Genomic DNA, 15346 nt, shown 5'->3' with positions numbered 1-15346 from the left:
CTTTGCGCAGTTTTGTTCCATGATGCATAAACTACTCGCCCAAACTGCCATTTTAATACAGTGTATTACTTTAGTGGCAGTGTTGTAGAAGTGAAATTTAATATTTTGCTTATTCATTTAGAATGCATACTACCAGTGTCTAGCTGAGACCATAGGAGGTGGGTTTTACATGCATTAGAGCAAATAAATAGGGTAATAGGGTGGCACAAAGCAGCTCTGCAGGGGTACCTTTAATAACCTAGGCAATTGATATAGCACGAAAAATTAAAAAGGCGTTAACCTGTTTGCACGTGTAACTTACAAAAAAGTCACATGCAAGTTCAAAAAGGGAAACGTGATGTTGTCATACTGTCTCCTGCGTGATATACAAACGACTGTTCCTAACCAAATCTTTATTGTTCATATCGTGTCCCTAAGTTTGTAACAGAAAATTGAAATGAATGATCATGTTTAATGAATGCATCCAGGATACTAACACGATGAAAAATTGTTTAAAATTGTCACTGTCATGTGGATATTCGGCTAGTGTATCAATAGTATCACTATCGACTAATAATAATATTGAAGGCAGACCTGGATTAGCGACAGCTCGAACTTCACCGCCTCAGTATGTTACGGCGACACGCCTGCTTACTGCCAACGATATATTCAGCAGCTCATCGGATGAGATATTAGCGTTCAGCTACGTATCCGTGAAAGCAGGAAAAAGCAATAAGGCTATCTTCGAAAATGGTTTGGTAAAGTTTTGTTTCCAGTACTAAGGCACGAATGTTTATAAGTAGAACCAATATTGTGTGGTGCGCAGCTGCACTGACAGGGTGTTCCACTGACTGATAAATGACAATTAACTTTGTACTCCTGGAGCTATGCGCAGAATGCTATATTTTAAGCTCGCGGACGAAATCCGACTCGGCATCGTAGGTGTACCGTTCTTTACCGATGACCAACTTATCAAAGCGCATCCCTTAGCGAAAAAGAGGATGTGGTAAAAATGCATTTCAAGCATATTGTATTAATTTCGTATTTATTTCGCATTTTTTGTCCATATGCTTAAACTGCAATACGAATGATTTCTAAGTATACTAGGAATTATACTTTGTATACTAGGAATTATACTTTTAACGTTCTTAAAAATACCAGGAAAATACATTATTGCCCGCTTAGTATATTTGTAATGCATTAAAATATAGTAAAAATATACATTAAATACATTAGGTTACATGAGAAATAGACTAAAAATACATATTTAATACATTAAAAATATATGTACTGCGGCTTGAAAAAGATCTACTGGTCGGCTTCACAAAATTATACGGCTTAATGCTTCAACTGCAGAACAAATTGACCCGGCTATAACATAAGCAGCTAATCAATAGATGAGTACACGGGTAGTCATCACAAATCAAGAGACGTACGAGACAAGGTCACGTGACACAATGACAACGGCAAACATACCTACACACTAGTGATGCAAAACTATCGGAAAATTTACTATCGATAGTAACGATAGTTGTTTGAAACTATCGATAGTGTAAAAAAAACTATCGATAGTGTTGCTATCGATAGTACTACTTGCGATAGTACCGCTATGGACAGCAAGGCTCTGTAGTGAAACTTTCGACGGAAGGACTGTTGATAGCAACAATATTGATATTATGCATTTGTTGGCCAGCGATACAACAAAAACATTTGCGATACCTGATTGGTTTGACGATCTCATGAGGCTTAATGTCCTGAGACTCAAGCTATGAGGGGTGTCGTAGTAGAGGTCTCCGGGTAAATTTCGACCAGCTGTGGTTCTTCAACGTGCACTGGGACAGTTCGGAAAAATACCTGGAACTGCATCCAATAAAAGAATAAACAGCACAAGTTGTGCTGGCTTGCTGACGTAACCGCTGCAGAAATGGTTTTTGCACACATGGTTCGCAACTAGGACATTGCAAGCTAACATTTTATGCAGCAACTTTACGTAGGGAACGTCTACAGAGCTCGGTGACGCGTAGGCCGCGAAAACGGGCGAGTCCGGTCAGCAACTCATACCATCACCTCCATACCACACACTCGGGAAACCAAGTTTAGGATTCAGTGTGTAGGCGTGGCTGATTTGATAGTATTGATAGTACTGTATATAAATAGTAGTATCGATATGGCTATCGACAGTACTATCAATTGTACTATCGATAGTAGTATCGATACTACTATTGATACTAGCACTCGACAATCGATAGCGCACTATCGGTAGTCTTTTTTACCATCGATAGTTCGATAGTGACTCAATTATCATTAGTATTCATAGTAATATCGGTAGTTTTGCATCACTACTACACACAGCAAAACATGATGAAAATGGCGCAGCCAACAAGGAGTGCTCCGACGAGTGTTATGCTTCACTTTCCTTATATACACCCACCGAGAGCGACCAACTATATTAAGGCGGAAGCCTTTAATGCCTCATCGTTGTAAGCAGGGGTTGTCGACAGAAATGTCACGCTTTTCAATTGGTCGAAACGGTCGTGGCGTCACAGTGCGCGAATTTAAAACGGGGCCAATTGTACTTTGGCTAGTAACCGTGCAACCAGTTAAAGGGATCGTATAGCGATGCTCCAAGTAAGTGCGACTGAGTTTAGTTAATTGCTTACTTAACCAATTAACCTAGTTAACCTTTCTAGTCAGACCAGATAAATAAATAAAACCGAGTAGGAAAAAAAATTGGAGGCTTATCAAGGTTAAGCCCAGTGAATGCGAAGCATGTTAAGCAGCTGCCTCAGTGTGGATGGGGCTAAGTAACGGAGACGTGGTTTTAGGTTAATCGTCGTACTTTATACCCTCGGAGCGTTGTCGTCGAGCCGCATATTGAGCGCGCCGCTTGGCTAGGCGTTCTTCGCGTTCTTCATCGGTTTCCGTAGCACGCTGCAGCCTTCGTTTTGGATTCCTATTATTAACGTCCTTAGCGTTTGGAGGCATCTTGACCGCATACACGCCCGGCGCAAAGACGCTGGCGCGGTTGCGGGCACAGAGACTGACGCGACGGCGGGCGCGCGCAGCTTCATCCCTGGCGTGACGTCACATATCACGTGATGCAGCGATGGTGGCGCCGCCGCCGCGTCGCGCGCGACGGCGCGAAGTCATGTCACTTGACCTACTTGAAGGTCACATGAAGGTCAATGGTGGCCACTGCCGGGAGGCGACCGACGGCGCGATATGGGGCCCCATCTGCAGCCGGTGTGACGTCATCACGTGACGTCATGTCACGTGACCCCACTTCAGGGTCAATGGTGGCCACCGCCGGGCGTCGCGCGAAGGCCCGAAACCTACGTTCATATGCTTCGCATAATAGCCGCTCTCGGGAATCGAACCCCGGTCTCCGGAGTGCGACACGAGCACGCTACCACTCCGCCATGCCAGCTCAAATGTTTGGAATGAACAAAGGCGCGTCTAGTGATTACGGTGTCTTCGTTCAATCCCATCTCCCTCCCTGCCCGTTACGACGAGGTTTAGGTGTCCACCGAGATATGAGAGACAGATACAGTTCCTTTCCTCAAAAACAAATTTACCGACGAGCAAGGCATAGAGCCGAACTGGCGGTGGCGTTCAATGGACTCCCTGGCAGCGTTGCAAGACGCTGTCGCGTTCCGCTCTTAGAGGCGAAGCTTAACACCTTAACCACACATCAGTGACACAAGCAGCAACACCACGCTTAAGGCTTTCGCCTCAAAGCACTTTAGGTCAACAAAGTGCCGCCTGTTTTTTGTCCGGTGAGGACATTTTTTTGCGCAATGACTGTGGGCCCCAAAATTATCGCAGAAGTGTTGCGCTGGTTGCGTTCGTATCTAGGGGCGTTCTAGAACCCAACTGCTAGTTGAAAGTTGCGTCAGCCATAGGTCAGGAGTAGAAATGTCATCCAACAGATACACGGGTGTCTAAGGGAGCCGGTCGGCCTTGCCAGTCGGGGTCCTTTTCGCTGGCATATTCGGGCCCGGAAGTACCCGAGTCGCAGTTGCCCGTATAATGCTATCATGTTCTCCGCACGTAGTGTAAATAAGTGGTGATTACTTTCTGCTAGAAGTTACCATAAACGAAAGGACGACAGGAAAGGGAGAGTATTCACTGTACCCTGAAACGTCACTTCGAGCCCTAGATTGTTCCAATGTAGCTTGAAGTGCAATGCAAATATATTTACGCGGACGGCCCATTTGTTAAAATTTAAATATACTTTGGACGGATTAATTGCGTATTTACGAAAATACATTTTAAGTACATTGCCAACACCAAAATGCGATTTCCCGAAACTCGATTTCGAGCACTAGGTTGTTCAACGGCAGCTTGAAGTGTGCTGCAAATATGCTAAGGCCGACTGCCAGCTTGCTAGTATTTAATTATTCTTAGGACGAATTAATTGCGTATTTATGGAAGTACACTTCAAATATATTGACAACACGCAAATGCCATTTTCCGAAACGCGATTTCGAGCACTGGGCTGTTCAAGGCAGTTAGAAGTGTGCTGCAAATACGTTTAAAAGGACTGCCCGTTTGTTAGAATTCAAGTATACTTCGGATGAATTAATTTCGTATTTATGAAAGTACAGTTTTAATACATTGACAAGATGCCAAAACTGCATACATATTTTTTCATGTATTTGAAAAGTGCTCGAAGTATGCTTTAAGTAAGGTATATTTTACATATTTTAAGAATATATTTCGAATACCAAGCATGAAATTTCAGGAACGTTTTTCCTACATATTTTTAGTGCATTCACCAATACAAAATATGTTTCAAAATATAATTTAAATAGCCAACCGTATATTCCAAACGCATTAGCTTTTGCTAAGTGATCTTATAATGCTTTAGCTGCTTCAAGGCCATACGTGTATAGCTTTGCTCCAGTTCTGCGTACACGTCTCGAATGATCTTCTGAACTATAAAATCGGGATTCTTTTAGTAAATATTCGAAGACAGAATTTCCGACTTGATTTTAAAGCAGGTCAGATGGAAAATAATTGGGCGCTTTTTATCTTCGCCGAAGCGACCAAGCCTGTGAGCTCACCTGATATGTCAACTCTCGACTGTTTCTTGCAGGAAATGTCCACAGAAAGATAAGATATGCGATCACGGCTTCGTCCAATTCCCACCACGGGTGTAGGGCATTCCGAAAAAAACCAGATGTTTCGGCGAAGCCGGTTTTAAAAATTGTCGCATTTTTCAGCTTGCACTGTGACTTCGGAAAGACAGCTCTCCTAGAATTAATGGCAGGTTCCGCTCGATATTGGCAACCTTCAACATTATTTTTTTAGGCGTCGACAGGGCGAGAAAGATGGCTGAAAAGGTTATCTCTATTTGTTTGGTGCAGATTAAATTAAAGAAAGCTCGTAAACAAGGTATTTTGCGACCGCTCCATTCGTGCAGTGGCCTCTGATATGGATTCAAGGGCTTGAGCACCAGGTTTCAACTCAGTGTCACCTGAAAAACCGAGTAAATGAAAAACGAGACGGGCATTGACAAGGAAAGATCAAAACATCGGGCCTAACAGCCTATGCTACGTTTCAATGATCTGAGTGGGGTACGACATCATTGGTAAGAAAGGAACATGAGGAAAATACGTGGCATTTAGTAGGAACGGCATAATTGAGACCTTTACTCGTTGCGGTAGCACGCTCCAACTGGCCCTTGGGTGGCGGCAGTTTGTGCAGAGTGGGCGGGTTACCTGCGCTGATAGTAGTGCTTGGTTTGCCAGACAAAGTGTTAACAGTCCCGTGGGTTCCAGAAGAGGGAAAATACGGGCTGGTTGGTGCATGTGAGAAGAATTGAAATAAAAAAACAGCGCAAGGGAAGACGAGACAAGAGAAGGACAAGGAGGAGGAGCAATTGAGTTTGTCCTTCTCTTGTCTCGTCTTCCGTTGCGCTGTTTTTGCCTAGTCCCGTGGGGCGCTGGTAGAGTGCAGACGCCCTGCGAAGAACGGAAGCGCCGGCACCTGTCGCAACTGCGTCAACTGCAGCCACTACGCGAACGGGATGCAATGACCCCAGCGATGTGCCACTTAACTCTAGCGACATATGAAAGAGTCAGTGCATGCTTTGGGAAGATATCTTAATTTTATCAGTTCACAGCTGGCTTAGGTTAACTTCTTTCGCGCGATCTGGTAGACTAGTTGGTTTCATGCAGTCGCGCTGGCATGTCCTCTTCTGGCTTCAGCTTCTCAAAGTCGTTGATTGTCCGGGTCGTTCTGCACAGGGCCTTTTCTGCATGGGACACAGTACGGGCTTCGTCTCAGCCTCAGAGTTTTCGGCGCTGGACGAACAGCAGTTCGAGGAGAGCCTGGTCGCTGATCCTCGGAACACCGTCCTCGCTGTGTGCTACACGTCCGGGACCACAGGATTGCCAAAGGGCGCTGAAGTCACCCACTACAGCTACGTCTGCAGTTTCTACATAGCCCTGTACGTAAGGATGGCAGAAGGGCTCATGCTTCTTGAGCATAAAATTGAGAAAGAATAGAATCGCATATCGTTTTGGCAAGAAGAAGAGCGGAGATCGCATTTTCGGGCATCTCATTCGTAATATCGGTAATTTTATGTATGCCATTCATTTCATTTCACACATTTTTATAGATTGCGCTGAACAAAAAACTAACTAAAATGAGCCTAGCGGACTAAAGCGGCATGAGACAAGCAGCATGGTAAAATTGAAGGTAATAGGCGCAATTTACCATTTCATAGAATGCAGCTCTTAAGCACCAGTTCTTGGGTTGAGCCACGTGGCCGTCGCCGCTGCCGCCGTAGGTGTACCCGAGCGAACGACAGTACCGTGGCTCGCTCATAGATGGTGCCAGAGTGGTGCTCGCCATCGTCCATCACCATTGCAATGGCGGAGGTAGAGTGGCCAGGGGAGGCTAGAGACAATGGAGGAAAAAAAAATGACAAGGGAGGGCGACGCGAAGCGGCCAGCCTTTGCAAGCCACGTGCTAGTGAAGCGGCTCCCTCCCGGTTTTAGCTCTCCCAGTCAGTCCTTTCTGTTTTGGTTCTGGTATGTTTTAGTCTGGGCATCTGCGCGGCTCGTGGCGCGTGCTTCTACAGCGAATAGGTTAATCTGCAGTCAGTTTGCCGCGCTAGTCTGCGTGTGCGCGCGCGCAACGAAGCTAGATATTTATGCACGCTATCACGTGGCGCGATCATAGGGGAACCTACTCTCTCCTTTTTACTATATTACTTATTTTTTATGAGTGGATTCACGGCTCTCGTCGGACGTTCCTTCTTCAGTTTTTTTTCCTCCATGATAAAGTCCCTCAATAGGGGAGGGGAGGTCTGTCTGCGGTCGAACCCACACGCTGCCTCTTCGCAGTCGCGCCACGCTCTGCTCCGTTGGTGGGCGGTGCTGGGAAATATGTTGCACGAGATAGACTGACCGCGTCGGCCACGCGACTAACAGCGTCTTCGTCTTAGTGCAAACCGTCTGCTTATATACAAAATAATCTGAGCCAGTTCCTTCTGAATAATTATCGAGAGACGCAACTGTGGAAATGCTTCGTCTGCCACTGCTCCTAAGCGATCTGCCCGAGCCTAGGCTCAGCACCTCCGACGCCAGAATCCAAAGGTTCGCGCCGCCGAAGCACAATCTAAGCGCCGCCGAGAGGACCCTGCCGTTTGTGCCGCTGAAGCAGACATAGCTGATGTCAAATTTCGCATTAGGGAGTATCCTAGTCATGCTCTGGATTGTTGGTTGTGTATTTGTACTAGAAGAATATTCTTCCTAACGAAATACTGCCGTGTTAAGGAGGCGAAGTATTTTCTGGAAAAGGGATATCAAATGGAAGTTTGCTCTGTAGGGAGCCCCAGTCGTTGAGAGAGAAGCAGTTTAGCCGGTAATTAGTGCGGTAAGTTTCGCTAATATTCGGTTTTATAGGAAATAATTAATTGTGAAGTGATGGTAAAGCTTTAGCCGTAAAATGTGACTTAGAGGAGGGATCCGGAAACAAAGAATTTGTTTCCGAAAGGGGGCGGCGAATACTCTAAGTATTCAAGGTGCGCAGTCGTTGAGGGTAAAAACAGCGCCCGTAACTGCTGCATTCACCTCCCAGGAATACCCATCGAAAAGGTTCAAGGCTATATATATTTAGGAATAGCCCTTGACAAACAGCACACTTGGCAGCTAACATAGGTGTCCGTGGATGTTTAGCAGGGAGTTTCTTTTTCTTTCACGTTAACATTTTTCCCTACTCACTCGACGAATACCTGAGCTAAAATTAAATAAACATAGAAAAGGTATTTCTTAGCGAGGGTGTCACAGACTGCAAACATAAAAACAAATAAATCAAGTTAAAGAGTCTCTAGCGAACAATGTATTTAATAATGAGGCAGTTTGAAACGCTTTTATGGAAGCCGCGGCTATGATATAAAGGTGCGCTGTCCATACAACTGATAACACTGCTTGAGTTGCAGAATGCCAGATTGCACAAAATATTTAAAACCCTGGTTTGATTGTAACAACAAAACGATGCAGCTCTTGGATGGTGACAGACAAGAAAAACTCCGCGCCAGATCGCGCGCCTGAAATTCTTGTCAGGAACCAATCTGAAAAAGAGCAATTAGAGCTGGAAACAGGCGATCGAGGTCATAGAGTTTCTTAATATATACTAGAGGGAAAGCTGGACATTGTGAACTTCCATTCGTCATGGACGACCGAGGCATGCAGAGAAGACAGGGTTTTGAATTGACATCTGGTGATTTGTTGACTGTGCTACAGACTGGAGTTTTTTGCTTGTTCAGTTTTGCTTTAGTGACTGTAGCTTTCACTGAGTTTTGTGCGCTTTGTGGTGGTGTAGTATCCATGCAGTTGAGCATGCAGTTCGTTTGTGTTCCGAAGCATCCGAAGACGCTTGACTAGAAATGAGCGGAGCACAGTTTCTGTTGCCTGATAATCCTGAAGTTTGTTTGCCCCCTCCCTCTGGCAGCCATTTACGCAGCAAGCTGGGTTTGCTCAGCGGGGCACGTGTGCTACCTTTGCATTGAAAGGTGTAAGAAGCGAACAAAGCTTTGTGAATTGAGAACTCAGCAGTCTGCTGCAATGACCACTATATGAACATTATTCGTAGAAGCCCCGGCGACACTTTTAACAGCGCTAAGTACTTCGACAACCGCAACTTATGTTATCCGTACTCGCCATAGATTGCGTATGGTTCATTTTGGAGGCAGGCGGGGACCGCGCATTGCATACAGAAATGACTTTTGCTTCATTAATTAATTCACGCAAACATTCGCATGTTGCACTTATCAGCATAACACGGCCGTTACTTTCTTGTAGTAGGACAGGTTTCCGCCTCCTGATTCATGTTTTTGTCGGCGCAATCTGTAAGCGCAGCGCCAAGACATGGCTAGAGCCGGCATTTGGTGCGCGCAAACTAGTTTCTCATAGAAAAGCGAGGGCTTGGGCAACTTTCTCATGGCAAAAACATAGCCTATCCACGGACATAGGGCGAGAACACGCAAAAGCAGACTGCACCAAATGAAATGTTTCTTTTTACAATGCGAAAACAGAAGCTCCTTAAGTGCAGTATTTTAAGTGCTAACAATTCTTTGAAACAATATTCGCTGTGAAAAGTGTGTCTGTGAAACGTAAAAAAATATTTTCCACGGTTGGCTGTATTTTTCGGCATGAAGTCCCTGGGAGCCTTCCCTCGCCATGGGCAAATTCGGTGCTCGTTTACGCCTGTCTGCTTTTCTGCTGATTTACTGCTATGCGCAGTAAGCATATTTTAATATAGGACATATTTATTGTAAAACAGCGCCTTCTTGTAACATGTAGTTTATTTGTATTTCTGCCGTAGTAGTTATGTTTTACGGCCAAAGCAAGTAAGGCACCATTGTCTTCCCTGCACTCTCACGGTGGATGAAGTGCCCATTGAGAAACTTGCTTAGGCGTTAGTGCCAGCATTCGCTCCAGGTATTGTTTAGATACTGCATGGCTGCTATGTACCGGTCATTGTCAGTGAAAAAAATTAAACCTTGGGAGATTGAACTATCGCTGCGAAAAATTAGCGAATACACTTTGGAAATTCTAAAGTGTGCTTGGCGACAGCATTGTGGTCAACCCATCGCCGCTTTCCCGAACCGCTTGGCGCTCGGCGGGCTTCCCGCATGTGCGGTTTTTATTGTCTTTGTTGTCTGTGGTCCCCGTTTTGATTGCAGTGTTTTAGAGCGAACTCTTTGGCGCCAGTCTCGCGGCGTCACCGTCGCCGTTGTCCGTTCGGCGTCCATTGTGATCATTGGCGTTGGCGTTTTACACTCCGATCATTTTAAAGAAAGGAAGCGCTCATAACTGGCTCCCTGGGTCATTGGACGCCTGAATCGCGCTTTTGTGTTGTTGTTGCGGCTGCAAGAGCCGTTCCCTAGCAACCGCCGCGGTGGAGACTCGAACAGCATCGTACAGGAAGGGAGGCAGTGGGAGTGAAAGAAGAAAGACAAAGAGTGGCCGTAGTGAAGAAAATGAAAATTCTTTGAGGAAGCGAAATTGCGCCGTAACTGTCTGGCATCTCTCGGTGGACACCCGTCATCCGTTTGCAGAGGAAGGGAGGAAGTGGGAGTGCAAGAAGGAACACAAAGAGGGCCTGTAGTGAAGAAAATGAATTTGAGGAAATGAAATTATGGAGGAGGTAGCGCCGCTGCGCGGAGGAGAAGCCACAGTTGGCACAATTACAGCGAAAGGACGGACACCGCGGGCATGCACGGACACCGCGAGCATGAACGGACGTCGCGAGCACGGACGGACACTCCGAGCATGGACGGACACCGCGAGCATGAGCCATTAAAGGCTTTCGCCTTAAAAATCAGTCAGTTTTAAGCATGAAATGCTTTTAGCTCCCGTTGTCGGCAGTGTGGTGACGTCACGCCGAGACCGAGCGCCAACATCCGGGCACTGAAATCCAGTAATCCGGGCACTGAAATCCACTCATCCGGGCACTGATATCCACTCATGCGGGCACTGAATTCCAGTCATCCGGGCACTGAAATCCAGTCATCCGGGCACTGAATTCCAGTCATCCGGGCTCTGAAACGAGAACATCCGGGCACCGTACGACACTTAGCGAGATTTAACGAGACTCTCTAAGCCCTCCTACGCGACCGGCATGCAAGCGCCGGTTGGTCTCCAAACGAGACAAAAAATAACTGCTGCCAGTGCCTTCTCAATGTTTATCAAGATATCAGTGGAGCTGTGGGTTTGATAATGCACGGAATTATAATTTCCGATTTCTAATAACGCGTGCAAAAAGCACATAAATGCCATGTTGCACTTCGTTGTCGTACGTGATCCGGGGGAGAAGCGCTGCGTTCAAAGGGCAAGGCATCGCGCCGAACGGGTGGTGGCGTTCCTCCCTTCCTTTACGGCGCGGTTCGGGTGTCCACCGAGATGGCAGAGAATTACTGCGCCATTTCCTTTCCTCAAAAAACCTTGCGTTCAAATGGCAAGGCATCGCGCTGAACGGGTGGTGGCGTTCCTCCCTTCCTGTACGGTGCGGTTCGGGTGTCCACCGAGATGACATTAGGCCCGTAAACATTTCATGCTTACTCTACTCTCGTTTACGGGAGAGGCAGAGATTTTTTTGTAGGATGGCTATAACCTAACAAAACTTACTTCTTTTTTTGTGGTAGGATGGCTACAGCCTATTACCCGCCGCGGTGGCTCAGTGGTAAGGCGCTCGTTTACCGAGCCGGAGTACCCGAGTTCGATCCCGACCGCGGCGGCCGCGTTTTGATGGAGGCGAAACGCAACATGCGACCGTGTGCTGTGCGATGTCAGTTCACGTTACAGATCCCCAGGTGGTCGAAGTTATTCTTGAGACCTCCACTACGGCTCCTCTTTCTCTCTTTCTCTCTTACACTCCCACCTTCCTCCTTTCCCTTGCGGCGCGCTTCAGGTGTCCGCCGAGATATGTGGGACAGTTACTGCGCCATTTCCTTTCCTCAAAAACCAATTTACCAATTTTACCTATAACCAATCAAACGGGAGCTTCTTATGCTAGACATATTTCAGTTGTTATGAGTGTACTGTTGACGCATGATGCAAGAAGGTTAGAAAGATGTTCGCACCTTGGGAGCAGGCTGCGTATATTTCTGATGGTTACAGAACAAGTTTCGCATATTTACGGCGAGGGCTATTAGAAGGTCGTTTACGCGCTTTGTGATGGGCCGATGTCTTCGCGACTTGTTTTTTTCTTTTACTGTCCGAGAATATCCAACGAAAGAAATATGCCGCTTTGATCCATAGAGAAACATTTCTCAGCACAATGCAGGGGGAGTGGGCTTTGTTTTACAAAATGCAATGAGGTCTTTCTTCGCATCTGGAGCAGGGAGCGAAGGCTCCTCTCTAGAGCTGCAATTCCACCTATCAATCCTGGTTTTTGCGATTTACTTATTTAATATGCAAGCCTGCAGCCCACAATAAAGTTTTCGCACAATAAACATGACAGACTATCTGCATAGGGTGAGGCCATGAACGAGACATACATTTATGAAAGAATTAATAACAAAAATGCACTCAGAAGAAGACAAACAGTGCGTTACGTCGCACATCTAAAATCTTTGCACGGAACCAGTCTTGGCTACAGCAATTCATGGTGACAACAGGCGGCGCGTTCTAATCAATGGCCATAAGTGCAAAAAAAAAAGTTTTTAAAATGCATCGGTGCAACTCTTCTTGCGAACAAGTCGTCGGGACAAAACATGAAGTTGCAGCACCTACTGCTGTTTGTTTATGTTCAGATTTGAAAAAAGAGGCCAGAGAAATCATTTCTAACCTTATGTGGCTTCTGCGCTTGATAACTGGTCAAGCTGTAGAAGGTCTATGAGTGACGTTGCTCAAGTTAAAAAATTCTATTCCGGCGTCAACAATCTGGCGAAACTATTTTGAACGCGTTCAAACTATTAAATTCGCATGTCAAATTCAGGAATTAATCTGGTCTGAGTGAAATGCAAGAGTTGCTTTGTACTGGATTGTTTTGTAGAAGATTGACAATGTGGAAGCTTTGGACGTAATTTGCTCGGCTCGTCTCAACCACGTCAGGTGAGATGAGAAGCAAACGCCGAGACTATTATTATGACGCATTTTGCAAATGACCGAATTTAATGAGCATCAGGAGGCAATCTGGGCACGCTTTCTAGTGGATGAAGAACGTAGGCGTTATGCAGTGTTCAAAGAGATCCCATTCGGCCCCAGAACTCGACTGAATCGGTGTCGCGATTGTAAGATCAGTGCATCAGAGGAGCTTTAATTTTCATAGTCAGCACACAATCGTCAGTACACATTTCGCCCTTGCTGGCAGGATCAGAAAATGTTATGACTGATATCAGTCACAAAAAAAAAAATAGGCAAAGGCTCCAGGATGAGGACTATTTTGAGGCGGTCGATGTCTTCCAAGTCAATTTTTAAAACGAAGATTGCATGTAAGTAGGATTTATATTATCAGGCTGGCCATTACTTCAAGTGCTCTTCCGCTCGGAATATGGACGGAAAATATGTCGCTAACGTTCGCAACAATATTATCGACATCAACTACAAATGACTGCATTTTGCATATCGTACTGACTGCTTGATTAGTGTTACTGAGTACAGTTTCTAAGTCGGTGCGCATACCCTTGTACTATCAGCAGCGAATGAAACGCGAACAAGAGAAATGAAATGCTAACAGAAGAGCACGAACATATCAGTTCCATGAGAGAAATACAAGTGAGGTTGATTAACACTTCGGAAGGGCAGTCTTCGTGGTATCGTAGTGAATTTAGCCTGCGCTTGTATTTAGCTTCCCCATTCAAAAGTTTTCTCATTTTTCTTTTCGTGTCTGAATTGTCTTGTTCGCGTTTTGGTTTCTTGATTTATTGGAGTTTAACGTCCCAAAACAACTGAAGCTATGAAGGACAGTGTAGAGAAGGGATCCGGAAATTTCGACCACGTGGGGTTCTTTAACAAGCACTGGCATCGCACAGTACACGGGCCTCTAGAATTTCGCCTTGCCCGAAATTCGGCCGCCGCAGCCAGGATCGAGCCCGCGTTTTTCGTGTCAGCAGCCGAGCGCCGTACCCACTGAGCCACCGCGGCGGGTGATGCGTTTAATTCGTTGTTGATAGTAGGTTTAACAGGTTAGAAGATTTAATAACGATTTTCGTGATCAGCAAAGCTCTTCCCTTTGTTAGAGACGATTTTCGATAGTTAGATCCTTTCCATGACTACGAACCACGTGGAAAGTTGACACTGACAGGGACACAAATATTAGTAGCTAAATGAGTACGCTGTCAGTATCGGAGTTTGTTTCAGCGTCTCTACATAGCGAGGAGTGAACGACAGCAGCCCATTCTAGGGACTTCGAAGGACAATACGGTGGGATTAATATCTTGGTGCGGGCAAGGTAGTGAGTTATTGAGGAAAGCGCCAGAGTGAAGCGACAAATACGGAAGAGAGACACGAGTATTTCAGCGCTTGTCCTGTGAATACGGTGGGCTCCGCAGGCATAGGAGACAGGTGCTGTTGGATTTTTTCATGAAAATCGGCATGCTTTGCTTACCGGCCAGGGGAAAGCGAGTGGGTTTGAATACTACATTGTGGTACAGGCACGGATCCGATAGATAACTGAGCGCTGGTGACGCAGCTGCCGTGGCCGTTCTTGTCAATGGCCATGAATATGACTGGGGCTAATTGGTGACCAGGCGCTCCAGCGGCGCCTTTGTTGGTTACATTTAAGCTGTACGCAACCGAACGGAAGCATAGAGTGTCACCCACAGATTAAAATGGTACGCTGAAGGCCTCTCGTATTTGAGGAGGAGGGTGAGATAACTAGGAATAGCTCCAGGGGCCCGGAAGTGGAAACGTCTGGGCGGCAAAGCAGAGTGGGTTCGAGGACTATATTGCGGTATAGCTACCGCACCAACGGCAGATGATAGTCCAGACTTCAGTGTGCTCTGTTGACGCTTTCTACGAATAGACTAAACCACTATGGTGATGATGACGGTTACGATCGGGATGCAGATTTCTTCCCCGTTCCAGCATTAGAACGCAGGGGTAGTTCCAATTATTGGGGATGGCGCAGCACCGTTTCTGTAGGATAAACAAGTATCTATTTCAACTACAGTGAAAACGCATTAATAGCGTATCAGAAATTGCTGGAAATTTCCTGTCACTCTGAAGGGAATATTCTTGTCGTTAAAGGAGATGGAAACCAAAAAAAAAGGTCTCCCAATGTTCTTTCAAAAACTTTGCGCTCAAATGGGCTCTGTTTTACTCATGGTTGTGTTATCGGTGTCTCTGAGAGGCAGTCAAGCTTGAATATTTAATTATTAACTTTTCGATAGGTTGATGCAATCAAAAAT

At 45.8% G+C, this 15346-nt stretch overlaps 1 protein-coding gene across 1 annotated transcript in view; it reads left to right on the top strand.

Moving 5' to 3' along the window:
* The window catches only part of LOC149369543 (uncharacterized), an 88384-nt gene that overhangs the window by 20233 nt on the left and 52805 nt on the right, over positions 1 to 15346 (top strand). The window contains exon 4 of the mRNA XM_089575893.1: positions 6231 to 6433. Coding sequence (XP_089432019.1) covers positions 6231 to 6433 — 203 coding nt within the window. The remainder of the gene's footprint in view (positions 1 to 6230; positions 6434 to 15346) is intronic.

This window comes from Amblyomma mixtum, chromosome 1 (genome assembly GCF_055824585.1).
Source record: "Amblyomma mixtum isolate Tamu chromosome 1, ASM5582458v1, whole genome shotgun sequence".
Taxonomy (NCBI): domain Eukaryota; kingdom Metazoa; phylum Arthropoda; class Arachnida; order Ixodida; family Ixodidae; genus Amblyomma; species Amblyomma mixtum.
Note: the sequence above shows the minus strand (reverse complement) of the source record. Positions and strands in the feature narration are given on the sequence as shown.